Source organism: Lupinus angustifolius, unplaced genomic scaffold (assembly GCF_001865875.1).
Source record: "Lupinus angustifolius cultivar Tanjil unplaced genomic scaffold, LupAngTanjil_v1.0 Scaffold_10_5, whole genome shotgun sequence".
NCBI classification, from domain to species: domain Eukaryota; kingdom Viridiplantae; phylum Streptophyta; class Magnoliopsida; order Fabales; family Fabaceae; genus Lupinus; species Lupinus angustifolius.
This window is the reverse complement of record NW_017718319.1, coordinates 64,906-92,374: the sequence shown is the minus strand read 5'-3', so window position 1 is coordinate 92,374 and position 27,469 is coordinate 64,906. Positions and strand designations below refer to the sequence as shown.

The following is a 27,469-nucleotide window of genomic DNA, read 5'->3' as shown; positions in this document are numbered from 1 at the left end:
ATTTTCCAAACCAAATCCTTGTGGAGAGAGAGGGTTTTGCTTTCTTTGTTTTGATTGAGTACGAAAATCTCCCCGATTTTTGTCTTGGGTGTCAATCTATTGGTCATCTAGTCTCAAATTGTCGCAAGTTGATCCAAAAGGAGTCTATAGAGAAGGGTCCTAAAATTGTGGTTGAAAAGGATATTCGGAGTAAAGACCCAGTTGCGGTTAAAGAAAAAGATTTTATTATCAATCTAGAAATTGATAACATGAATGGAGATATAGAAGGTATAGAAAGGGTGGTTTCAACTCCGGAAATGAATGAACACAATTCTGATGATTTGCGAGAAGTTTCATCTGATGCTGCATCTCTGAAAAATGAACTAGAGGTTTCAAAAAATACAGTAGTGGAACTCTCAAATGTTGTTCATTTGATGCCTCAACAACCTAATTTTGTGGTTCAATCGCCAAATCAAATGAAGAATCTCACGGCGGCTAGAGACTCTAAAGTTGTGGGAAGATTTTGGGGCGACGAGGATGAAAAAGATATAGAGGAGGATGATAATTTCAACAAAGTTTTATCTAAGTCTCAAAAGAAGAAGTTGAAGAAAAAAGTAGTCAAGAAAGAATACATTTTACCTGTAAGGGTGGTTACATCAATTCTGCTAGATGAAAGTTCTTTACTGGAACTGTAGAGGTTTAGGAAACTCTAAAACCAGATTGGTTCTGAAAAATATTTGTCTTGCACATAAACCAGACTTAGTTTTCGTTTCTGAGCTTATGATTCATGTTAATAGAATTAGTCCTCTGTTTTGGGCTGGTATTAATCTTCGGTTGTTCCTTGTGAATGATAGGGACCCCTAGCTCCCAAATATTTGGGGTCTTTGCAATAAGGATGTCTCTCCTACTTTGGTTTCTTCCTCTAGTCAACAAATCTCTATCGTTGTTACTGTTGATAATTAGCAATTTTATGTGTGCGCGGTGTATGCTCACACTCATTATCTTCAGAGAAGGCAATTGTGGTATGATGTTCTCTCCTTAATGAATTCCTTTCCTCGTCCTTGGTGCTGCATTGGGAATTTCAATGTTGTTTTGGGTGCTAATGAGTGTCATGGCTTTTATCTTCCGCCTAGGCTTCCTAGTGCTGAATTTAAAGTCTTTTCTGATACTGCCGAGCTCACCCACATCCTCACCAGAGGTGCTGATTTCACTTGGTCTAACAGAAGGAGAGGTTCCTCTCACACTGAAAAAATATTAGACAGAAGTATTTGTAATGATAAATGGCTTTATGCTTGGCATCACACTTCATGTTGCTCCTTACCTAGAATAAGCTCATATCATCATCCTTTACTACTGTGTTCTTCTTCCGAATCTGATGGAAGACCTATCCCGTTCAGGTTTCATAAAATGTGGTTGCAACACATGGATTGTAGGAGGGTGGTTGAGGAAGCTTGGACCTCTGTTGTGGTGGGTTGTCCTATGTTTGTGTTGTCTCAAAAACTTAAGAATCTCAAAATGTAGTTGAGGCTTTGGAATAAAACTATTTTTGGTAATATTCATCTAAGGGTGAAAACGGCCATGGATTATGTTGAGTCAATACAGCAATGTATTAATAATATGGGTGAGGACCAAAATCTGCTTGATCAAGAAGCTATAACTCAAACTGAGTTGCTGTGTGCTTTAGCTATAGAGGAGGATTTCTAGATGGAAAAGTCCCGGATCAATTGGCACAAAAATGGTGATAGGAACTCCAACTTCTTTCATAAGGTAACCAAAATAAGGCAAGCAGCCAAATCCTTGACTTTATTAAAAGACGGTGATAACATTTTGTTGGATCATCATGAAATTTCTAGTCATGTATTATCCTATTTATCGGGGTTGTATGTCTCGCCAAACATCACCAGCACTAATAATCTAATATCCTCGGTGATCCCCAATCTGGTTTTTGAAGGGGACAACCAACTGCTCACTATGAATCCTTCCTCCGAGGAAATTAAAGCAGTAGTTAGTGAATGGGGGAGGGGCACTTGGCCCTGACGGGTTTGGGGGTTGTTTCTATCAAGCCTTATGGGATATTGTGGGAGCTGATGTATGTAATTCGGTTTCTCAATTTTTTACTCAAAGCTGGTTACTGCCCAACCTTAATTCAAACACTGTGGTCCTGATCCCAAAGACTCGTGGTGCTAACAAAATTGAAGACTTCAGACCCATTGCCTTGGCCAACTTCCAATTAAAAATTATCTCCAAAGTCCTAGCTGATAGGCTTGCCAAGATTGCCTTTAAATTAATCTCAACTCATCAGAAAGGATTTGTCAGGGACATGCATATTAAATATTGCATTTGTATAGCTTCTGAGGCGGTTAACCTCCTTGAGCATAAAACTTTTGGGGGAAACTTAGCAATCAAACTTGACATCAAGAAAGCTTTTGACACGATAGATTGGGACTTCTTGTTGAACACTCTAAAAGCTTTTGGCGTTAACAGTAAATTCACTAATTGGATTAGTGTTATCCTTCTATCTGCCAAGCTATCCATATCAGGTCTCCGACAGAAAAATTAGCACGACCTCTAGTCCTGCTAGGCTTCAAACTCCGAGCATATTTTATATGCGGATGACATATTGATTTTTTGTAAGTAGTCAAGAAAGAATACATTTTACCTGTAAGGGTGGTTACATCAATTCTGCTAGATGAAAGTTCTTTACTGGAACTGTAGAGGTTTAGGAAACTCTAAAACCAGATTGGTTCTGAAAAATATTTGTCTTGCACATAAACCAGACTTAGTTTTCGTTTCTGAGCTTATGATTCATGTTAATAGAATTAGTCCTCTGTTTTGGGCTGGTATTAATCTTCGGTTGTTCCTTGTGAATGATAGGGACCCCTAGCTCCCAAATATTTGGGGTCTTTGCAATAAGGATGTCTCTCCTACTTTGGTTTCTTCCTCTAGTCAACAAATCTCTATCGTTGTTACTGTTGATAATTAGCAATTTTATGTGTGCGCGGTGTATGCTCACACTCATTATCTTCAGAGAAGGCAATTGTGGTATGATGTTCTCTCCTTAATGAATTCCTTTCCTCGTCCTTGGTGCTGCATTGGGAATTTCAATGTTGTTTTGGGTGCTAATGAGTGTCATGGCTTTTATCTTCCGCCTAGGCTTCCTAGTGCTGAATTTAAAGTCTTTTCTGATACTGCCGAGCTCACCCACATCCTCACCAGAGGTGCTGATTTCACTTGGTCTAACAGAAGGAGAGGTTCCTCTCACACTGAAAAAATATTAGACAGAAGTATTTGTAATGATAAATGGCTTTATGCTTGGCATCACACTTCATGTTGCTCCTTACCTAGAATAAGCTCATATCATCATCCTTTACTACTGTGTTCTTCTTCCGAATCTGATGGAAGACCTATCCCGTTCAGGTTTCATAAAATGTGGTTGCAACACATGGATTGTAGGAGGGTGGTTGAGGAAGCTTGGACCTCTGTTGTGGTGGGTTGTCCTATGTTTGTGTTGTCTCAAAAACTTAAGAATCTCAAAATGTAGTTGAGGCTTTGGAATAAAACTATTTTTGGTAATATTCATCTAAGGGTGAAAACGGCCATGGATTATGTTGAGTCAATACAGCAATGTATTAATAATATGGGTGAGGACCAAAATCTGCTTGATCAAGAAGCTATAACTCAAACTGAGTTGCTGTGTGCTTTAGCTATAGAGGAGGATTTCTAGATGGAAAAGTCCCGGATCAATTGGCACAAAAATGGTGATAGGAACTCCAACTTCTTTCATAAGGTAACCAAAATAAGGCAAGCAGCCAAATCCTTGACTTTATTAAAAGACGGTGATAACATTTTGTTGGATCATCATGAAATTTCTAGTCATGTATTATCCTATTTATCGGGGTTGTATGTCTCGCCAAACATCACCAGCACTAATAATCTAATATCCTCGGTGATCCCCAATCTGGTTTTTGAAGGGGACAACCAACTGCTCACTATGAATCCTTCCTCCGAGGAAATTAAAGCAGTAGTTAGTGAATGGGGGAGGGGCACTTGGCCCTGACGGGTTTGGGGGTTGTTTCTATCAAGCCTTATGGGATATTGTGGGAGCTGATGTATGTAATTCGGTTTCTCAATTTTTTACTCAAAGCTGGTTACTGCCCAACCTTAATTCAAACACTGTGGTCCTGATCCCAAAGACTCGTGGTGCTAACAAAATTGAAGACTTCAGACCCATTGCCTTGGCCAACTTCCAATTAAAAATTATCTCCAAAGTCCTAGCTGATAGGCTTGCCAAGATTGCCTTTAAATTAATCTCAACTCATCAGAAAGGATTTGTCAGGGACATGCATATTAAATATTGCATTTGTATAGCTTCTGAGGCGGTTAACCTCCTTGAGCATAAAACTTTTGGGGGAAACTTAGCAATCAAACTTGACATCAAGAAAGCTTTTGACACGATAGATTGGGACTTCTTGTTGAACACTCTAAAAGCTTTTGGCGTTAACAGTAAATTCACTAATTGGATTAGTGTTATCCTTCTATCTGCCAAGCTATCCATATCAGGTCTCCGACAGAAAAATTAGCACGACCTCTAGTCCTGCTAGGCTTCAAACTCCGAGCATATTTTATATGCGGATGACATATTGATTTTTTGTAAGGGAATTAAAATAGAGCTTTTGGCTCTAAAGGATTTAATCAATGTTTATGCCCAAGCCTCGGGTCAAGCTATTAATCTCTCCAAATGCAGATTCTACACTAAATCTTCTGTAAGGAAAATTTTCAACCTCTCCTCCTGGCTGGGCTTTTCAGCGGGTACACTCCTATTTTCTTATTTGGGTGTCCCTCTTTTTAAAGGCAAGCCAAGGTGGATCCACTTGCAACCAATTGTGGATAAAATTGTGAATAAGCTTGCTAAATGGAAAGGTTTCGCTTTATCTATCATGGGCAGAGTGGAGCTTGTTAAATCTATTGTTCATAGCATACTGCTTTATAGTTTTCATGTCTATTCTTGGCCTTCTCAACTTTTGAAGTCCCTCGATTTAAGCATCAGAAAATTTATCTGGTCTGGAGACACAAAGGTTAGGAAATTGGTTACGGTGGCTTGGAATCAGGTCTGTAGGTCTCCTATCGAGGGAGTTTTGGGTATAAGATCTTTGTCTGCGTTGAACCAAGCTGTTATTCTTAAACTGACTTGGGATATGGTCTCCTCCAAACATGACTGGGCTTTATTCTATAGAAACAGGTTCTGCATAGTCAATAGGCCTACCTCTTCTTATATTAAATCCTCTATTTGGCCTGGTATCATAAATAATTGGCACACTGTCATTGCAAACTCTAGATGGATTGTTGGAAATGGTAAGGACATTAATTATTGGATGGACAACTGGCTTGGAACCCCCTTGGCTGATTCTTGGAACCTTCCAGTTGAAATCAAAGTCACTTTGACAGCATCTGTTGCGGATTTCATTAGTGATTTTCACTGGATAATTCTGGACTAGCTTACTGCTTCACATCATCATATTGCAGAAGAAATAGCCAATATGCACTTATCTTCGGCTATTAAAGAGGATAAGCTCATTTGGCAGAATTCTAGTGATGGGGTGTTATCCTTAAAGTCTGCTTTTAATCATGTTTGTCCTGCGCATAATCAGTTAAATTGGTGCACATCAATTTGGTCCCACTCTACCCCTCCTTCTAAATCTTTTCTCACTTGGAGACTGCACAGAAAAAAGATGCCCACCAATGAGAATTTACAGAAAAGAGGATTTTCTTTGGCCTCTATCTGCCACCTTTGCGCTAATAATTAAGAATCCTTGGATCACCTCTTTTTCCACTGCCCTTTTGCTTCTACCATGTGGAGTTGGCTTAGTAGTGTGATTAATTCTCATGTTGATACATCTTCTGTCCAAACCATCTTGTTGTTTGTAATAAAAATTGGAGCCCTCAAACAAAGGTTGTCATCACTGCTGGGGTTCTTAACACGATCTCAACAATCTGCTTCTGCAGGAATAAATACTATTTTGAAGGGTAAAAATATCAACCAGTCAAGCCATTAATAGGATCAAGAGCAGTGTTTCTCTCACAGGTAATTCAACCACTTTATGTGCTAGTCACTCTATGTTTGAATTCAGTATTTTGAAGGTGTTTAATGTGGCCATAAACTATAACAAATTGCCAAAAATTTCTGAGGTCATTTGGAATCCTCCCATGGCTAGTTGGAAAAAAATTAACACGGATGGAGCTGCTCATAGATCACCTAGGCATGTTGGAGGTGGCGGAATATTTAGAGATAATATGAGAGCTTTCTTAGGATGTTTTGCAGCTTACTATGGGATTGAAGATTCCCTCTTTGCTGAGCTTTCTTCTGCAATAAAAGCCATTAATTTGGCTCACTATAAGGGATGGCATTCGGTCTAGCTGGAATGTGATTCTACTTTGGTGGTGGATATTTTCAATGGCAAGGTTGTGCCTCCTTGGAAGCTTCTTAGTAGGTGGTATCATTGCTGTGAATTAACCAGAACTATGGAGTTGAAAATATCTCATATTTTTAGAGAAGGGAATGTATATGCGAACAAACTGGCTACTTTCAGAACTCTGTCTAAAACTGACTCTTGGTGGGAATCTATCCCTTCCTTTATTGGAACTGAGTTCAATAGGAATAGATATAGACTTCCTAACTTTAGGTTCAAACTATTGTAATTGCCCCCTTTTAGGGTGCTCTGTTTCCCTTTTTTCTTGTTTCTTGTTCTGTTTGGTACTGCCTAATTAATCTATTTGGGGTGATGTTTGCACTCTAGCGTTATAAAAAAACGTTACTGATGTTCAACAGCGCAATGTGAAGAATGCGTTGTTGAAGTTACACATTGACAGCGTCTGCTTTATTATGCATTGTTGATGTTCTTCCATCTCATTTTCAACGACGTCGTTCAGAATTGCACTGTTGAATGTCCGCTGTTTATTACGATATCTGGCATAGTGACTAGAAATACCCATATTTATTGTCATCCCTATATTGAAATCATTGTTTTCTCACTTGCGACAACCGTGATGGCCATCTGTGCCACTACACTCTCCTTCATCACTTTGAAGGGCCTACAACCACCGCAATACTGCTATCTCAACACGATAGTGCATTATTAACTACTTAGTTTAGAGGTGGAAGTTGAAATTATGGAAAAGAATACCTAATTAAACATATTAAATGATTTTACAACCATAAAATTATAATTCATTTTTAAATTTCACTATCCAAGCACACCAAATCCAGTGGAGTTGAGTAATTGCACTCCAATAAAGCTAATAAGTACTTGTGCTAAGTAAACACAAATCTAGGAAACTTTGATTCCATAAGTTATAGAGATAGAGATGTAAAAAGTTCATAACTTATGTAACATGATCACCTGTTCCAACACTATGTGCCAAATCCTGTCCCCACCGATCATATTTAACCATGTAATTTAAAGTGACACATTATTTTGTATTTTAATAATTTTAAAACTAACACTGTTAATATCCTTTCATCTTCCTTTGCTGTAAAACATCTTCATCATCAAATTACATTAGCCTGTGACAAATGTTATACATGGCGGATCCATTTTTTATTTTCACTGATTAATTAAAATTAAATGGTTTATTTTTCTTTAGTGAATAAGAGGAATGGGTGATATCGCGTGTGTTCGAGAAGAACAACATTGGTGATGGCTCCACCATGTCTGCACCGCCACAAACAGTTCCAAGAAGACTAGAGATAACACCTCATCTGGAGCCTAGGCCATATATTCGGTTCACCTTCTTCTATTTACCTTCCACCACTATTGGACTCATATCCTAACACAACAGCAGCACTGCCACATTCAACGACGATAATGACTACTCCTACGATAGCACCACCACCGCCCAAAGAGAGCACGTGTCCTGTTTCTCTACAATCTTAGCCAACGACTTCAACAATGAAAGAAGAGAAGTTTGTGAAAGAGGGTTTGAGAAAGTTCATTATCCTAGAAGTTAAAAAAATGAAAGAAGTGAATGTAATAAAGTGTTAACGGTGTTAGTATTCTGTTTATTAAGGATAATTTGGCATGTACAATTTTTAATGATGTAGTAAGTTATGGTTGGAGGAACAGGGAGTGGGACAAGGATCTTGGGACATAGGATCTCCATCTCATAACTTATACCTTAAAGAAATACAAGTTGACACTTGTTAGAAGCCTTTGGCATCCTAGATAATTGTTCAAAATATAATCATGGTTAGGTGTGATACAAGACAGTTAGGAACAGTAGTTGGTGGTGTCCAGTTTTCCAAGAATGATGATCCATGTTTCTGTCCGTAGAGAACAAGATAATGAAGGCACAAGATTGTTCAAAACATGACATCAAAGAATTAAATATACTAAGGCTTAAACTCAAAACCAAAACAAACCTTATCCTTCTCAATTGTAAGAACCTGAAGCATAGGACACTTCTGAAGAATGTCCAATACAAAACTGAAGTTTAAATTTGGTAGAATAAGCTCTAGACGAAGTAAATAGCCAAATTTCGTAAAATCTAAAGCGGGGACACCAAGCGAGCACTGCACATAAAATACAATGTCAAGTTACATATAATGGCAAATAAACTATGTACGTGATTTTATCTGTAGAATTGGTTAAAATAGTGTTACAAGTCACATATTCTACTGTTTTTTTCGATAAGCTTCACACACTCTACTGTGATACTTAGTTATGAGGTTCTTCTGTATGATAGAATAATTTTTTATTGAGCTCTACTCATGATTATATCTTAACAATTGGTGTTTTCGTTGAGAGTACTGCCATATAAAAAGCTACCTATTATAGGTTGAATTAATGTATATTATTAAATAGTAGTTAGTTAGTAAAACAGTCAAAAAGGAAAAGGACTACTATGAGGCTATCACCCTTAAGGGGTGGCAATATTATGCATTAGGTAGCATATCAATTTTAATGTGATTGTTAATCTATGAGGAATAGTCTCTCCTCATATATTTAACTCCTACCTAATTGTGTATGTACATTTTTGTTCTAGCCTTAACATCATCTCAAGTGAAGAGATACATGTTGAAAATTCATAATTCTTAATTAAGGTGGACATCATATATTTAATATAATTATATCGGATATTTATTTTTGAGTTATAAAACAAGTGACTTATTTTTTGACAACTAATAGGACTTCTAAAATTGATAATGAATATGAGCTGATGAGTGAATACTCAAACGGTTGACCTATATGGGATAATGAGAACCTTATATGTTAATGCAAACGGTTCTGGTCCCCAATACACCAAATCATAAATAGTTTTCACCCCTCCCTATCAGAGAGAAAACGAAGGTACAAAAAAGAATTCAAGATTTAGTTGAGAAAGACCATCATACTCAAACCCTCTCAAAATGTATATCAAATGAGTAAATCTGAGAATATGGAATTAGGTATGACTTTGTATACTTCTTGATAAATGTGTGTGGTTACAATAGATGATATTTATGTTTTAGTATCATATTCCATATGGTTCCTTACGGATGTGCATTGTTTTGTTCTTAAATCCTATGAACTTAAGAATATGCTTTTGTGATTTTCTTTATCTATAGATTCACAATGTAATAATCTATCATATATCATTCATTTGTATTACTTTTATTTTATTTAGAGTTAATTATTATAAAATATGAATGATATATGATATACTAACAGTGTAAAAAATTTCTTACACTCAAGGTTAAGAGCCTTGCTCTCTACCAACTAAGCTAGACGGACAATTAATCTGTTTGTTGTATATATGTATCCTATGCTATAAACTGAGTTAGGGCTTATGTAATAACCAAATTATGTTGGCGAGACAAATAAATTTAACTCAATATCAGATATAAAAATTTAATAGTTGAATAAGAAACTTCTTTAAATAAATCAATCCTTATATTATGATTCTTAAAGCAACATTCATACTATAACTGATGTGTTCCAATATTTTGTATGATACATCAATTGTAGAACATTATATGTACAATCTCAATACCAATTATCAGTATGATTAACAACCAAGTCTTAATCTTATTCATAATATCTATAATTTTATGGAAAACTTACCCCCAATTCTGACTATTTTCCTATTCTTTCACCTAATGGAATTAACAAAAATAAACTCCCATGTATTGTTGCTCCTTCTTCTTACCAAACTGATGAAATTAATGAATATGATGGTGATATTCATGGATATAGATTATTTGTTTCAAATATAGTCCTGCTCCGTGTCCTAAGCTAATCAAAGTGTTATTTTTTGTTTTTAAAATTTTTCTTTTATTCATGTTATACTATGTCATTGAGCCGAAGTAGAGAATATGACATTGTTGTGAACATGATTCCTATCTCATATTCATAGCCTTCCAAACTACAAAAATGGGTACTATACATACCCAATATGTATGCAAGAGTTTGAGAAGTCGCAAAGCTTTGCAGCTCATGTGCCTTCTAAGCTTTACAAACATGAAGCAAAGGTCAATAAAACCCAAATAAACACCAAAATCTCCATTCCACTTCTTCTTCTAGGCTTGGGCTACAAGAGGAAACAACTCATAGGAAGATTTGGGGAAGGTCAAAAAAACCATTTGCTATGAAGTCGCAGTTTGCATTCAGAATTAGGTTTCTCCTCTTCTTGCTAATGATGGGAAAGAAGCTAAGGACAAATTCAAAACAAAGGAAGAACAATAAGTTTAAGGTTACAATATTGTGGTATGATAGTAGTCTACATAATCATATGATGAACGTAATTGCAGTAACATTAACTTCATTTTTTCATAATTAATTATATTCAATTATGGTAAACTCAAATGATATTTTCATCACAAAATGTATTGAACATGGAAATAATTTGCATCTGATTGTTGGAAAAATAGGGTTTGAAGAGATAGAGAGGGAAGATGGAAATTCTCACATGGCCAACATTTTGTCACCCATTTCACCAAATGCCTTGTTGTGCTTGAGCTGAAAGCCAATAGATGGAGCACCACTGTATTCTCTTCCAAATGCATCTAGGTAGAGATTATCATTGATGATAAAACCTAGTTCAGGAAATATTATCGATTAATTGTGACATTCCTGGATAATACATCAAAATGAATCGCGTACTAAGGATTTTCATCTTTATTATTATATGTGGAACGAATAAAAGTTGGATTAAAAATACAAAAAAAACAACTCACAGGTTATTAGAAAATATAACTAATGAAAAAATAAACAAAGAAATTTAAACTCATAAATAAAATAAATAAATAAATAAAACAGTATAAGACATAATTTAAATAAATAAATGCTCATAAAAAGGAAGAAATAATGGAATAAAGTTACCTAGTTATTGATGTATGTGAATGTGTCCTTGTAAATTAAGCCTCAGAACAATCTACAAGTGAAACTGAATAGCTTGACAAATCAAGTTATTAGAAGTCATTTCCTTTTATACATAAAACTTGAAGTAAACTTATTGAATGTGGGTAGGGCTAAGCGGAGCGAAAAGGGTTTCCCATGAGATGGGAAATGAAAACTATTAGCCCCACACACCGATGTGGGACTTTAGTACATAATACACATATACATATAACATAACATACAAAAAAACAATTAAAAAAGTTCAAAGTTTTATATTAGGTAATTAATATGTTGATGCTTAATAAAAAGAATCTAAAGCTGCTTAGAAGGAAGGTAGCAACGAAGATTGAGCTTCAAAATAGGTTGATCATTTGGATAGATGTAGACTTGGTTTGTATTTTTTGTTCATAGGATCTTCTCCCTAAATCTTGTATAACTCTTTCTAAGCTGAATTTAAAAGCTTATGCCAGAAGACAAAAGGGTCTCATCTTTGGATTATACTCTAGATTTATATTGTTTGGTCAATTTGGCTTATGATAAACGTTTTTCATTTTTTAAGGGACAGAGTTTAGTGTCATTTATGTCATGAACCTAATTTTTTTTTAAGGCAAGGGTGAAACACACCCATAAATAGATTAGCAGAACCGGATTACAAAGTAGCCATTACAAATCCCTAAATCTATAGTTAGGAAGAAGCAACATGTTTCTACGAAAATCAGGCAAAATAAAAGTAGGGGGCAATTCCACCAAGAATCACTCCTAGAGGTGACATCATAATTGGCTAACTTGTCAGCACAGGCATTTCCTTCCCGATATATGTGTGATATTCGAACTTGCATATCCAGCATAGTGCTCCTGCACTTTAGCATTAGGTTACTTAGCTTCCAAGGAACCGTCATACGACCCCTGAAGATTTCCACCACCCAAGTTGAGTCACACTCAAGCCACACGAGATGCCAACCTTTAGAGTAGGCAATTTGAATAGACAAGATTGCAGCAATGACTTCAGCATAAAGAGAGTCTTGAATATTGAAGTAAGAGGCAAAGCAACCTAAGCAACTACCATGGTTGTCTCGAAAAATAGCACCTCCCCCAACATGCCCAGGAAAGCCCTTAGAAGCACCATCCGAATTAATTTTTACCTAACCAGGAGAAGGGAGATTCCACATAACCTCAGAGACTGTAGGAGCCTTGTTGTAGTTGCAATTCACATTGAAAGCCTTAACGATTGAGAACTCAGTCATGGACGACCTGACACAAAGCTTAGAAAAATTCCTTGTAAAGGAAGTATCACTTTTAATTTTAGCAGTTGCTTGAGCAAGGGAGATTGATAAATTCTCAAATATGGCTTTGTTCCTACAATACCAGATAACAGAGATGGAGTTAATAATGTTAACCATAAGGACCAGATTCACTTGAGGGCTCCACCTGTTAGATAGAATCGGCAGGTTTTTAATGGAAGAGTTGTCTATTTCAAAACCAATTTGGCTACTCAACCAGTTCCAGATATCAGTTGCAAAACTGCAATGAAAGAACAAATGGTGAGATGTCTCTTCACTGGACCAACACAGATTGCAAATGGATCCCAAAGCCATGCCTCTAGCTTTCAAATTCTCATCAGTTGGCATTTTGTTATTGTAAAGCCTCCAAGTAAGAAAGGATTTTGAGGGGGGATTGATATTGACCAAGCATGCTTGCACCAATTGTGTTAAGGTTGAGCAGGTTTGGTGAATAGATAGGCCTCTTTCATAGTAAGGGTTTCATCTGTAGAGTGTAACCAAGCCAATTTATCATCCATAGAGGCACTAGGAATTGGAGTATTGACTATTTGCTGACATACTGCATGGTAAAGCCTAGCCAACCACGAGGGAATTATCCAAGAGGAATCCTGCATGAAGTCAGCAACTTTGGTCAACAGAACAGAAGAGACTGGATGAGGAATTGCAAGGAGATCAGCTAGAGGAGAACCCAGCCAATTGTCTAGCCAATAGTTTATGCTCTTTCCATTGCCCAACAACCATATGGAATTATCCTTGATCATATGCCAATAATTTTTGATCCCTGGCCAAACAGAGGACTTTGTGTATGTTAGCCTTTTAGAACATCTCTTCCTATAAAAGGTTGCCCATTTCTGAGAGGAGGAGCTCATGTCCCAAGCAAGCTTAAGAATTGCAGCTTGATTCATGGTTGAAATTGATCTTAAGCCAAGACCACCCTCTTTGACAGGGCAACAAACCTTATGCCAAGCAACAGTAACAAGCTTCTTAACCTGAGTGTCACCAAACCAGATGAAATTCCTTATGCAATTATCCATCCTTTTGAGTAAATTGACAGGCCAATTATAAACATGAAAGCTATAAACTAACATGCTATGAATTATAGATTTAACAAGTTCAACTCTACCCATAATTGAGAGGCAAGACCATTTCCATTTGGCTAGCTTGTTAACAATTCTATCTGAAATTGGCTGCAAATGAATAGCTTTTGGCTTTCCTTTGAATAAGGGAACACCAAGATAATTGAAGGGCAATTGACCAGCCCCAAAACCCAACCAGCTGGTGATATTGGTAATTTTTCTTGCCAAGGTTTAAGCATTGGCCATATATTTTAGCATAGACAGTGAACAGATCCTTTATTGCAGACAAATCCCTTTTGATCCCTCTACAAAAAATCAATATGTCATCAGCATATAGAACATGACTAGGGGTGACAATCCTAGGGCTAGAGATTGAGCTAATTCTCCCACTCTCTAGTAGATTAGTTAAGCCTCTGCTGATCACATCCTCAGCCAAACAAAATAGAAGGGGAGACAGGGGATCATCTTGTCTAACCCCTCTCTTGCAATTGAAAAAACCCACAGATTGACCATTAACAGAAATGGATAGCTTAGCTGAATTCAGGATCAACCCTACCCAATTGGTGAAGGAACTCGAAAAACCAAAGGCCAAGGGTGTCCATGAGGAACATCCAACTTTATTGCTAGATTTCCACCAAAGGTCTTGTGGTCAAAGAGATTAATTGCTTCAGAAGCAATACAAATGCAATCCTGGATATGTCCATCTTTGATGAAGCCCCTCTGCTGGTTAGAGATAATTTTTGGAGCAATAAGAGCCAGCCTATCAGCCAAAACTTTGGTGATGATCTTGAATTGAAAATTTGCCAAAGCAATTGGCCTAAAGTCCTCAATTTTGTCAGCACCAGAGAACTTAGGGATCAGAACAATATTGTTTGAGTTAAGATTAGGAAGGATCCATCCTTGAGTGAAGAACTGAATCACAGATTGACAAACATCATGACCAATGATATCCCAAAATTCCTGGAAAAAACACCCACCAAACCCATTAGGGCCAGGGGCACCCTCTCAATTCATTGCAAAAACAACATTTCTAATTTCGTCATTCAAAAGGATTGAAGAAAGCATGGTGTTATCATCTTCATAAACCAGTTGAGGAATAACCTGGTTAATGAGGCTGCTAGGGTGAATTTCATTCTCTGAGGCATACAAGTTGGTGAAAAATTCCAACACATGTTGTGCAATTTCATACTGATCAAGCAGAGTGGTATCCTCTTTTCTAAGCATTGTCATAGACTTAGTGGCATACCTGATTTTGGCAATTTTGTGAAAGTAGCTAGTGTTCCTGTCACCACTAATCTTCCAATTCAGTCTAGATTTCTCCTTCCAAAACTCCTCCTCGAAATTTAAGGCCGCCAACAGATCCTTTTGAGCCTACTCCTCTTGAGCCAAAAGGAGATTAGTTTGACCCTCAAATGAGAGTTTCTGCTGAATAAGCTCAACTGAAGCTAAGGCATTCTTGACCCTGAAATGAATGTTACCAAAGACCTCTTTATTCCATATTTTCAAAATAGCCTTAAGACCCTTGAGCTCTTTTGATAGCACATACATAGGGCATCCCACTACATTACTAGACCAGTGAGTCTCAACCACCCTCCTTAGGCCCTGATGCTGAAGCCACATCTTATGGAATCTAAAAGGAGAGTGCATAATGTTAGAGCCATGAGAAGAACAAAGCATCAAGGGATGATGGTCTGAAGCAGATCTAGGAAGGGTGAAGCAAGAGGTTTGATGCCAAACTGAGAGCCAACTATCATTACAGATTGCTCTGTCTAATCTTTTTTCAGTATGAGCCACCCCCCTCCTTCTATTAGACCAGGTGAATTCAGCAACCCTAGTCAAAATATGATGCAGATTACCAATCTCATAGAACATTTTGAAATCTTCACAAACAATTCTATTAGGCAGAGATGCTCCTCTACACTCATTGGCACCAAGTACAGAGTTGAAATCCCCTATGCAACACCAAGGACCATTATTGGCAGAAATCAGAGAAATAATATCAAACCATAAGGACCTACACATCAAGTATTGAGTGTAAGCATAGACAGCACAAATAAAAACAGGTTGGCTATCCAACACCAAGGAAATGGAGACTTGCTGATAGGAATTAAAAATGATGGTTGGGTTGAGGCCAACCTGACAAAGCCCCCAGATATTAGGCAACAAGTTGCCTCTATCATTGACAGTGAAGAGCTTGAGGTTTAAACCAGACCAAAATAAGGGATTAATCTTATTAGAGAGCACTATTGGCTCAGATATGAACACAACATCAGGCTTATTTTCAGAACAAAGCTTTTTAAACACTAATCTAGTTTTATGATTGCCCATGCCTCTACTATTCCAATAGAGCACCTTCATTTGGAAACATTTAGGTAACCACCCCTTCGGGTAAAATGAACTATTTCCAAGCTTTGCTTATGTCTCAGTTTTTTCTTTTGAGATTTAGACAACACTTTTGAGTAGTTTCCCTCCGCAGCTATGTCAGCATCACCCCTTTCAACTATGTCTTCCTCCCCTTCATCAGCCCAAAGTCTACCCACAATTCTTGACTCTTTTGCTGCAGGCAGATTGATCATTTGATCATGAGATTGAACTGTGAAATTCTCAGCTAGCAAAAGCTGCACATTGGTGATACCATCAGTCTCCATAGAATCCTCCACTCTAGTATCATTTGATTCCTCATCATTTGACTCATCAAAGTCACCTACCTCCACCATAGGGGGGATAACATCCCTTTGCAGATGATCCATTGGCAAATTTACACCAGTGTCGAACTCCAAATTGATGATCAAATCATTCTCATGATTTTCATTAGTCAATTGCCCCAACTTGCCAAGGTCAGGGTCACTGTGTTGAATTGGAATGTTTCTCTTGCTACCGGTGCTTGTAGCAGGTTCATTCTCTGGGATGAGCTTTGAGGCTTTCTCTGTAGGATTAGCTTTCTTAGGCCTTGAGACTTCAACTCCTATATCCTTTTTATTTCTCCTGCAGTTAGAGAGCAGATGACCAATGGATTGGCATCCATAGCAGAATTCGGGGAGGTTTTCATACTCTATGTAAACAAAGAAAGCAAATCCTTCTCGTTCCACCAGAATTTGATTTGGCATGGATCCCTTGAGATCTATGTCCACCAGAATCCTGGCAAAGTGCCCAAAGGACCTAGTTGTGGTTGCTTCATCAAGCGAAATTGGGGTGCCCAACCCTCCAACAATTGAAAACAGGATCCTAGCACTCCAATATTCAAGAGGAAGACCCAAAATCTTAAACCAACATTGGGAATGAGACAACTTCTGAAAGCTAGGATTGAAATCTGGGGTCCACAGGGATAACCTAGGAAAGCCTGGCTTCAGACTCCAAGATCCCACCGCACAAATCGTCCTCATGTCCTCAACCTAGGAGAAAGAAAAATCGTAGAACCCACGACCCAAGGAAATCATGGTCCATGTTCCAATCATGGTCCATAGTGCCTGAAGCTTATATCTAAGCTCATTGAACTTAATGGGTGTATCTCCCTTAGATAGAATAAGCCTTCCATGAAGGTGAATTTTACATCGTTGGAGCCCAGCTTGGTACTCCTCCTCCGGGATCTTAACTGTTATACCATCTCCCTTAATACATGGCTGGGACAACTTGGAAATGGAGATATCGCAAGTGGCCTTGAGAGCTAGTGCGAAAGATTTCTTACTTTTGATTTCCGAGATTTTTGGAGCCGCAAATTTCGAGTTGATTGCCTCTGCATAAGCAAAGTTGTCTAGATTGGCCAGAAAGGTCCAAGGAATCATTGTTTTGGAATGTAAAGAATGAATCACTGAAGATCCAAGAATGTTTGAGATCAAACCCTAGCAGAGCTTTTTTGACACATGGCTTCCCCTTCAACCAATCTCATGAACCTAATTCACATAAGATACTTGTCTGGGTTCTCTTATACTTTGGGGTTAAATCCTTTTTATTCTACTAATTGGTATAAGGATCATTGGGCTTGTATTGTAGGGTGCAATTAGTTTTTCCTCTATATTTCTCTAGTTCAATTTATAATGGGTTAGTACCTCTTATGTTTTTTTAATCTGTTATTTCGTTTGCTTATCAAAAAAAGAATCTAGTTTCATGTTATTCCACTTTATTGTAGAAGTAAAGATTTGAGAGTAATAACTTGATCAAATATTGCATTAAATAGAAATTAGATATCAATTACTCCTAGGATAGAAGAATCTTTGGTCAAGATGATATTACTCATATCGTTAGGGGTGACGACAATGGTTGGACTACATTTTACCACAAATATGCAAATGTGTCAAGTCAAACCTTTTGGTGGTAACTTCAAAAAATATTTCTTAGGGCTAGTTTGGGAGTTGGATTTTGGAGGGAAAGGAAGGGAAAGGGAAGGCTTGGGAGGTATGAAATACACTTGTGAGATGGCTCTCAAGCCTTCCCTTTTCCTTCCTCCCCCTCCAAAATTCAACTCCCAAACTAACTCTTACTGAATCAGAATTATAGTATTGTTAAACATGATGTTGTTAATGAAAACGCTTTTAGGGTTTGAATTTCTAACAACTTTTGATGTGGAGGAATAAACATGAAAGTGAAGGAAACTTTTCACAACCTTGTAGTCCTTAGAGATTTATTTAGGCTGGTAAGAAATTAAGGGGGCTTGGGATGGAGCCACCTTGTTTGCACAACTAGAGCATAGGATGTTTTTAATTTTATAAGGAACATGTTTATTAGGCAAAAGAAAGTGTTAGTAGTTACAAGGGGAAATTGATTGAAGGATATGTGCAAATTCTTTAGTTTGCTATAACCTACATAATTGAGTTTTAGGGGGATTGGTTTTCGAAGTTGTAGTATGGACTTTCAATAATTAGATTCTATTATGTCTTGAAAGTACAGTAAAATTATAATTAAGGGCAAAGAAATAGGGAACTATAATAGTAGAAATTTTGTCTAATGAACTAGATACCTCATGGCACAAATATGAGGTTGCACTTTAGGGAACAACATGTATGTATTCTATTTCTAATTCAAGGATGAAAACAATTTAAAGTAGACTAAGTTCCTAGATGAACTTTACATATAAGGTAGGTCAGAGGTTTCAATTATTCTAGAACTTCTGAGTTTTAGAGATTTTTACCTAATCACCATCCCTAACTTAAGGGTAAAGAGTAAAGATATTCGTTCAAAGACAAAAAAAGTTAAACACAAAGTTGGAAATGAAAAAAGAGTCATTAGTGCTAGAAAGTACTAGCAAAGTATTAGAGCAGGCTCCTTCCCAAAAAAAATGAATGTTAGTACATATAATTATGTCTTCAAAGATGGCAATGCATATGGCTGACTACTAAGTCAAAATTAAGATTATAAAATAGATTATATCACTGGCCACAAAATAAGATAACATTCATTAACAAGTCCTTCAAATATTACATAATCACCTTTCAAAACCTGAATAACTATTTTATAACCATGTCTTCAAATATACATATAACACTAATGCAAAAGACTCCTCAAGCAAAGCCTTCTAGGATAACTTGATAATCACCAAACACTTCCATTGCTAGTTTCTGTATATCCTGTCTACCTATCGGTGACTTGAACAGCTATGAGAGAGAGAGAGAGAGAAAAGCAAATTAGGAAAAGTAAAAGAGAAAAAAGATGTATATACTCATAGTCCATGAAATGTATACGATGTATCAAATGTATATATATTATTATAATGACAATGTATAAATATTATATTCAAAGAAAAATATATCATTAACAAGCTTGTAGTTTTACTTCGGTGACATGTTGGAATGAATCTTACTCAGAGAATTGAAGTACTAAGGGGGTATTATATGTGTGTTGATTAAAAGATGGAAAGAGAATTCATTTTCGATGATGCTCATTTTTGAAGACACACACTTTTGTTTATTGAACAGCTATTAAATCTTCGGCAATAACACTAATGCAACTAAATATGCTTTTTCCTAAAGTAAATACAGAAGCTGCAAGAAATTTTGATACAGATAAGTTATAGTTATCAGCACATGTTCAATCTGGTCTTCTATAACAAAAATAAAAGTTACGAGTAAATAAAGGATTTAACCTTTCTTGTTTTCTTTTTTATCAACAAAGAAGTTTATTATAAATAAGTTAGGAGAACAAGTGGCTCTCCTATCCATACAATCTCAATAATTAACAAAGAAGAAGACATTGTGAAGTGTCACACCCATTCTATATAAGAGTAAGAGAAGTTATGAAAGTGGACATTGAGAAAGTTCCAAAAATACAAAAATATAAGCTTCATCATCTCATCTATGTAAAGCCATGAATTCTCAAAAAGAACTTTGTTCATGGCAAATAGTTTATCATATGATATAAGAACAAAGAGAGCAAAAGCAATAGTTTATAATATGAAAAAATTTATAAGTAACAATTCATGCTGAATGAAGCAAAAAAAACTTAATTGTTTATTTGTCCTTCTATGCATCTCTTTCTGTTTAGTGCATGATGGACAGTGATATGCCAAAATCTAGGAATGTATGTTCAAATACAAGTTCAGCATTCAAGTCAAACCTATTACTCTTAGAATTGTTCATGACAAATTAGTAACAATTTCAGTACTTGGCCAAATATTTTGGAATATTTATAACTTCCAGAAGATGAATTAGAGGAGAGAAAGGAGGACATGCATGTTTTAGAATTACACCTTATCCATTGAACAAGAATAAGTGAGTGTCTATTTCACCAGGTATCTTCCTAGATAGCAATGATGTAGCTGTGAAAAAAGTTATGTAAATCTGAAATTTATTTCTTAATATATCCTGCTCTCAAAACATAGGACAAACGAAGATATTGTTTCTAGAAAATGAAATGTCTAATTTCGTAGAACAAGAATGACCAAGACCTATATGGTACACAAGACACACCATAGGAAGTCATTAGATTCACAAGATAGAGCTACCAAAGAGAAAATGGAGAAGCCATGATAACATAATGAGACTGGTGAAGTGCAAACTGGAGAGAAGAAAGAGTTTGAGGGAAACAATAAGGAGTTTTATAATTCTAGCCTCTGAAGGTGAAAATTGAAATTATTTGTCTTGGACAAACAGTACTTAACTAAATCTATTCACTTAGGTATCCAAACAAGTTATTTTATAGTAAGTGATTTTACAACCACAAAAAAATTGAAATTCATTTTTAAATTTCTCTATCCAAGCACACCCTCCCCATTGGAGTTGTGTAATTGCACTCCAATAAAGCTAACAAGTACTTGTGCAGTTGTGCTAAGTAAACACAAATATAGGAAACTTTGATTCCATAAATCAGAGATAGAGATGGAGAAAGTTCATAACTTATACCTTAAGTAAATACAAGTTGAAACTTGTTAGAGGCCTTTGGCATGTTAGATAATTGTTCAAATATCCAATGCTTTTCCTCTAAACTCAATGAAAAATGAGTATGAACTGTTAGTGTCTTCAAAACAAGTCCTCTTAGTAAAATATATGCAGTAAACGCCACTTCTTTTGGGGAGCCTTGGTATCCTCTAAATATAATCATGGTTAGGTGTGATACAAGACAGTTAGGAACAGTGGTTGGTGGTGTCCACCTTTCCAAGAATGATGATTCAGGTTTCTGTCAACAGACAGCAAGATAGTGAAGGCACAAGATTGGTCAAAACATGACATCAAAGAATACAATATACAAAAGCTTAAATTCAAAACCACAACAAACCTTATCCTTCTCAATTGTAATAACCTGAAGCATAGGACATTTCTGAAGAATGTCTAATACAAAACTAAAATTTAAATTTGGTAGAACAAGCTCCACATGAATTAAATAGCTAAATTCGGGAAAATCTAAATCTGGCACAAGAAGCAAGCACTGCACATAAAATACAATGTCAAGTTACATATAATGGAAAATAAACTATGTAAATGATTTTAACTGTAGAATTAGTTAAAAAGTGTTAATAATCTCACATTTAATACACAATGTAGTACTTAATAGACTAATTTTTTATTGGACTCTAATCCTATGCTTATATCATAATAAATGATATTTTTATTGAGAGTTGTGGAAAACACTACTTCTATGTTAAATTAATATATACTACTAAATAGGTGAGTAAAACCCAAAAAGAAGAAATAACATCAACCCTTAAGAGTCTGACATTAGGTAACTCTCAACAAATAGTAATGTCAATTTCTGTTCTAACCTTAACCCATCTTCAGTGAAGAGATAGCAAGACTAATGGTTTCATGACAATTTATAAAGGGGATCATTCATCCTATGATATCTAATCTTGAATACACCCAACAAGCAAATACACAATGCAGTGTAGATAAATGATTTGAAAACATATCACCTCAATGGTTGAACAACGCAAGTCAAGAAACTTGGTTTTACGCAGTGCACGTAGAAGATCGAATACTAAAGAAACATGGCCACCCTCAGAATATATATCAAGATGTGCTTCCACCACATTATCCAAACTACTAACAGAAAATTGGAGGCACGAACTAGTTATGGTGATATTAAGATATTGTAATGATGGGGTTGCTATGACAAGATCATCAATGTCAAAAAACGTGCGATCCACCAAGGTATAACGCTTCACAGAAGAAGGCACCATAATCAAGGGTACATCAATAAAATAGCTATGTAAACCGAGATACAGAGACTCAAGAATAGGGCACCCCAAGAGGATGGTGGAAATGGATTCCGCCGGTTGCGCATTGAAGACATCAACTTCTAGGGTTTTGAGTAATGGCAAATGAACTGGTGACGATGGTTTTTGCAAAATAATTGTACCAAAAAGACTCAGTGACACAAGTGAGGTGCAAGAAAATACACTGATGGGTAAGTAGAATACGTTGTAAGTGGCAGAAGGGAGAAAGAGTTGCAGTTCTTGAAGGTGAGGCCCAACAATGGCGAGAATCCAAGATTCAAGGGAGTATAAATAGAAGGTCGTGTCCAAATCATACGTGCATGAGATACGAAACTTTCGAACACATTGCATGGTGCGAAGTGAGAAAACTCCATTGATGAAATCAACGAAACGAGTATCTAAGGTTTTGAGTTGCAAACCCATGTGGTGGAACACAGTTTCATCATCAAAATGGGGATTGCGAAGTCGAGGGCAGTATAAGAAATCAAAGTTGGTGAAGTCGAGGAAATCGAGTTGGTGGCAGAGATTGCGGCGGCGACGGGGAGAGAGCATGCAGATGACGACGGCGGATTTGGTTGGGAGAAGAGTAAGGATATGGAAGAATAAGGAATCTGGTAAGGTATCCATCATGTCAATGGGTTCTTCTGAAATGGAAGGGTTGGTCATTGTTGATTTTGAGTCAAACGAAGTTTTGGCTTTCAAAGGTTTAGAGTTTTGAAGCAAAACAGTACAATTATAAAATTGTTTCAGTGACTGTTCGACTTTAGGACAGTTTTATTTCCAGTACTAGGATAAAATGAAATCTTAAATTGATGCAGTCAGTGTATATAACTTAGGATGTTTCAAACATGGATTCTTATATATAATGACATTCATCGTGATGCATATTTCGTTAGTGTAAAATAAAGTTTGTCTTGAAGTTCTAGTCCTTGAACCACACAAAGTTAGCTGATTGTTTCCCTTTTCCATTTTGTCTTCTCATTGTCCAAGGATATTTAGTGGGGGAAATATATTAATAGATGTATTAGAAGTCAGAAGGTTGTTTTTGAATCAATGGAGAATTAATCATGTTGTACAATATGCTGAATGCATACTAATAGAAATAAGGTGAGCATGACTCGACCTTACTTCTTCATCTAGTTTTGTCCAATCGTGATTGGATTCAAATAGGATTGAGTGTATGGTTAGGTTTGGGTTAAAAAATTAGATTCAGTTAATATTTAGTGCTCAGTATAAACAAGTATGACCCGACTCGACCGGTTTCATGATCATTCATTCATCATGTTTATATGTTTCTCTATTCAATTGTATATAGAATAATGATATTTCTTTGGTCAAAAGTATTATCGACTCTCTAACTTTTTCGTTATATACACATGATTAACACTCTATATACATATATCATTTCATATATCAAATTACATATTCATAATAATAAGTAATATTGAGAAGATTTTATCTAAGATGAATATATGTATTATATTTAATTGTGTCTAGGTTCGGGGGTCAAAGACAAATTCGGTTGATATTTTCGGTCGGATTAACTTCGAGTCTAAGTCCAAATTCAAAAATAATTCAACCAACATTCAGGATCGAATAAAGAAGTTTAGGTTGCCAATATTCATCCATAATGAGAAGTTTAGGGTTTATCATTCATGATTAGGCGTGACATCATTCTCCCTTTACCATTTTATTTTCTTAACTTCCACCATTTCCATCTTTAATTTTATTTAAGTTTCTACATTTTTTTGATAAACTATGAAATCTTTATTAATTAAGAGATAAAGAAATTAGGAGAATAAGTGGTACTTCTATATCCACCTAATTCTTAAATTAACAAAGAAAGAAATAATTTAATGAGTGTCTCACCCAATCAACAAGAGAATAAGAAAGGAAAGGAAAGCGGGCGTGGAGAAGGCTCTAAGAGTGCAAAAAAAAAAGATCTATCACTTCATCTAGTTGGAACCTCTTATTATCTAAAATAAATGTGTTCCTAATGTGTCAAATAGTCTAAATTGTGACAAACTAAAGGGTCACCCATAATTGTTGTTTCTTGTTCTCCAACCTTATAGCGTTTTCATTGATTGATAATAGAGACATCGTTATTGATGATAGTTGAGAGCCCAAAGTAAGAATAAAGCTTTTGTCAAACAAGATATGAAAAAAATAATGAGAAAAATAAATGACTATTAGATTCCTCCACCTCACCACAAAGAGAACAAATAAGAGAATCTTGAGCATTTATTCCACCTCTATAAGCAAGGTCCATACCATGCACTTCACCTTTGTCGGAGCATTACAAGCTCAAAGTGTTTTGAAGAAACCAAGACCACGACTTCCTTCCATCTTTTGTAGAGTATGATAAGCATTCATCATCGAGTGTTGTCCAATTGTGTCATGAATCTAGATCCAAGTATCATCAGTATGTTGTTTAGGCGTAGAGTCGTGGAGATGTCGGAGGAGCTCTTCATATTCCTCTTCCTCCTAAGTGAACAAATTCGTTATCAATCTCAATCTCTATGACCAAACTTCATTACTTTATGCACTCAAGGAATCAATATTGTCAATTTATCTAGAGTCACCTGAAATAATCTAACAAAAGAGTTTTTTAGGGTAACACTCCCCACCCATAAGTTAGTCCAGAAATTAATAGAAGATCCACTACCCAAAGACATGCAGATATCGACATTTACTTGATCGCACTCAATTCCTTCCTTGGTCTAACTAAGATTTCCCCATTCTCTCTACCAAGAGGAGCCATTTCTGAAGCACTCTAAGTTACCATCCCTTATACACCTTAAAAACCCATTCTCATATCTCGATTAAGACTTTTACTCAAAGAGAATCACCCTTACATAACAATCTTCATCTCCATTTACCTAATAGAGCTAAGTTAAACATAAAATAAATTTTTAATCCCAATATCATATTCCTCTCTAGATCTATACACTTTCTCCCATCTCACCGAAGCTAAATTTCTACATTATTATTTAGTTTCATACCAATATTCTTTAAAGCTTAACCTTGAAAACGAAAGTGCCACTTTTCTTGTTTACTATGTCTATTGGAAAACACTTTTAACACAATAAAATAAAGAGAGGACGATATTAAATCCTTAAAAGAATGTATGCTTCCATTACAGTCTTAAAAAATAAAGTAATTAAGAATGATTATTTTAAATTAGGAAAATGATATATAATTCTACTAAATCCTCCTAATTATTCTCCTACTCATAAGATAATGATATATATATATATTGTAAGTTGAAATTTTATTTAATAATGATTGATTGTTTAAAAGTAACATATAATACTTTTTTGTAGTTAAGAGGACTAGTAGAAAAATATAGTATTACTCTTTAAATTATATACTATAAGTGTTGTTCACATTAAATTACAATAATATAACTACATCAAATCACAAGATAATTATATTAAATTACATTTAAGTCACAACAAACCATATCAAGTAATAATTTAAACAAGAAGACCACTTCCATCAGCACAATTTAAAACTATGTTTATCCCATAGTTAATCCTTTTGGTATGATGAAATGAAAATAATGAGTAACACACAGTGGTAGCATTGCTGTAAAGAAAGAAGAAGGAAGCAAAAAAGCGAAAAAGCAAAATGGGAAAAAGAAAAAGCTAACGACGTCGTAATGATTCCCAGAACCAATGTTGGAGATGCGCTAGACACGCTATTATAGCTGCTTCCTTCGTTTTTTCTTCTTCCATTTAAATACTCATCCCTTCTTATAATTCACTAATTTCATTAATGTTAACGCCTCAAACTATTCCGATTGATTTCCGTGCTCCACCACCGTCTCCAGTTGCTTCCGGAAGAACATCATCGCTTACAAATGACGATGTTCTTTCGGAGTTTCTAGAGACCTCACTTCGGGTACCTCATCTGGTGTTACCAGATAAGATATTCCCGAAGCAGAAGAATTTAGAAACTCCTCCAAAGGTTGATTTCGTGTCCTTGTGTTTCCACGAGGATGAGGCTGTGTATGATGTGGTTTCAGATTCTATGGCTAGGATAGGGTGCTTTCAGCTGGTGAACCACGGGATTCCGAGGGAACTGATGGCTTCGACGGCAGAGGCTGCCTTGGGGATATTTGATGTGGCGGCGGAGAAGCGAGCCGCGGTGATGAGGACGGAGGAGAAAGCGTGGGGGTTTGAAGAGGAGGAGATGGGAGGTGAGTTAAGTGAAGAATTTGTGTGGTGCAAAGATGAAGAGCTGAAGTTGAAAATGGAGGGAATTTTGCCAATTGGATATACAAAATTTAGGTAACAACCATACCATTATTCACATTTTATTATATTAGTTATTGTAAGTTATTCAACTGTTTTTTATAATTTTACATATGACTGTGATTTAAGGTATTTGTAGTAAAAGATAAGAAATTGATCCAGTGATATAAGATCTGTTAAATTTCTAGAATGACTAAAAGGTCTAAGGTTCGATTTTGATAACAAAATTTGTTAGGAGAGACAGTCACATATCTCAAAAGAGATTAGTCCCTTAGTGGAATACCAACAAAACATTGATGTAGTGATGTAAGGCTCAATGGGTTTGGTATTTGTAGTAAAATATAAGACATTGATCTAATGATATAAGATCCACTAAATCCTTAGAATGACCAAAAGGTCTAAGGTTCGATCCTGATAACAACACTTGTTAGGAGAGACAGTCACAATCTCAAAAGAGTTAGTGATGTACGGCACAATGGATTTCAGGCAGACAAAAATGCTTAATATTCAATTTTTATGAGCAATATTTATTGTAAGTGGCAATCACATTTATCGAAAGATATTAGTTCTTTAACAATTGGGTATGAAATACACTTGGTTATACAAAAAAAAGTGGAATGATTTTGTTTTTTTTTTTGTTAGGTTTTATGAAGAAAAGTAAGTAAAAAGTGGATGTTGAGTTTGATGTGTTAATTTATTTTTTTAGTCTATAATCTAGTAATGTATAGTTATAATTTAAAAATACATTTTTTATCATAACAATCTATTTGTTTATTCATTTAGTACAAATTTTAGTACGAGATAATTCTATTACATTTAAAATAGTATTTTATATATATATATATATATATATATATATATATAT

The 27,469-nt window shown here is 35.9% G+C and overlaps 3 protein-coding genes across 3 annotated transcripts in view; 2 read left to right on the top strand and 1 right to left on the bottom strand.

The window, feature by feature from the left end:
• Nucleotides 1–1,020: 1,020 nt before the first annotated feature.
• Nucleotides 1,021–5,474, top strand: LOC109337744. The gene is made up of 4 exons (XM_019574781.1): nt 1,021–1,243; nt 2,328–2,519; nt 4,348–4,539; nt 4,831–5,474. Exons 1-4 carry the CDS (start codon nt 1,021–1,023, stop codon nt 5,472–5,474), a joined length of 1,251 nt encoding a protein of 416 aa, XP_019430326.1.
• Nucleotides 5,475–21,039: 15,565 nt separating this feature from the next.
• On the bottom strand, nt 21,040–23,014 carry LOC109337743 (F-box/FBD/LRR-repeat protein At4g26340-like). The gene is made up of 3 exons (XM_019574780.1): nt 22,046–23,014; nt 21,412–21,561; nt 21,040–21,312 (listed from the first exon to the last, which is right to left on the bottom strand). Exons 1-3 carry the CDS (start codon nt 23,012–23,014, stop codon nt 21,040–21,042), a joined length of 1,392 nt encoding a protein of 463 aa, XP_019430325.1.
• Nucleotides 23,015–25,983: 2,969 nt separating this feature from the next.
• Nucleotides 25,984–27,469, top strand: part of LOC109337742 (1-aminocyclopropane-1-carboxylate oxidase) — a 3,644-nt gene continuing 2,158 nt past the window's right edge. The window contains exon 1 of the mRNA XM_019574779.1: nt 25,984–26,640. Coding sequence (XP_019430324.1) covers nt 26,126–26,640 — 515 coding nt within the window. The 5' untranslated portion in view covers nt 25,984–26,125. The remainder of the gene's footprint in view (nt 26,641–27,469) is intronic.

Coding starts and splice junctions, on each gene's coding strand:
- LOC109337744 (XM_019574781.1), top strand. CDS start 1,021: ATGAATTCCTTTCCTCGTCCTTGGTGCTGCATTGGGAATTTCAATGTT. Junction 1,244..2,327: donor TGAAAAAATATTAGACAGAA/GTATTTGTAATG, acceptor GCATTTGTATAG/CTTCTGAGGCGGTTAACCTC. Junction 4,540..4,830: donor TGCCAAGCTATCCATATCAG/GTCTCCGACAGA, acceptor CTCTTTTTAAAG/GCAAGCCAAGGTGGATCCAC.
- LOC109337743 (XM_019574780.1), bottom strand. CDS start 23,014: ATGACCAACCCTTCCATTTCAGAAGAACCCATTGACATGATGGATACC. Junction 21,562..22,045: donor TGCGTTGTTCAACCATTGAG/GTGATATGTTTT, acceptor TTTTATGTGCAG/TGCTTGCTTCTTGTGCCAGA. Junction 21,313..21,411: donor TTACAATTGAGAAGGATAAG/GTTTGTTGTGGT, acceptor GTCTGTTGACAG/AAACCTGAATCATCATTCTT.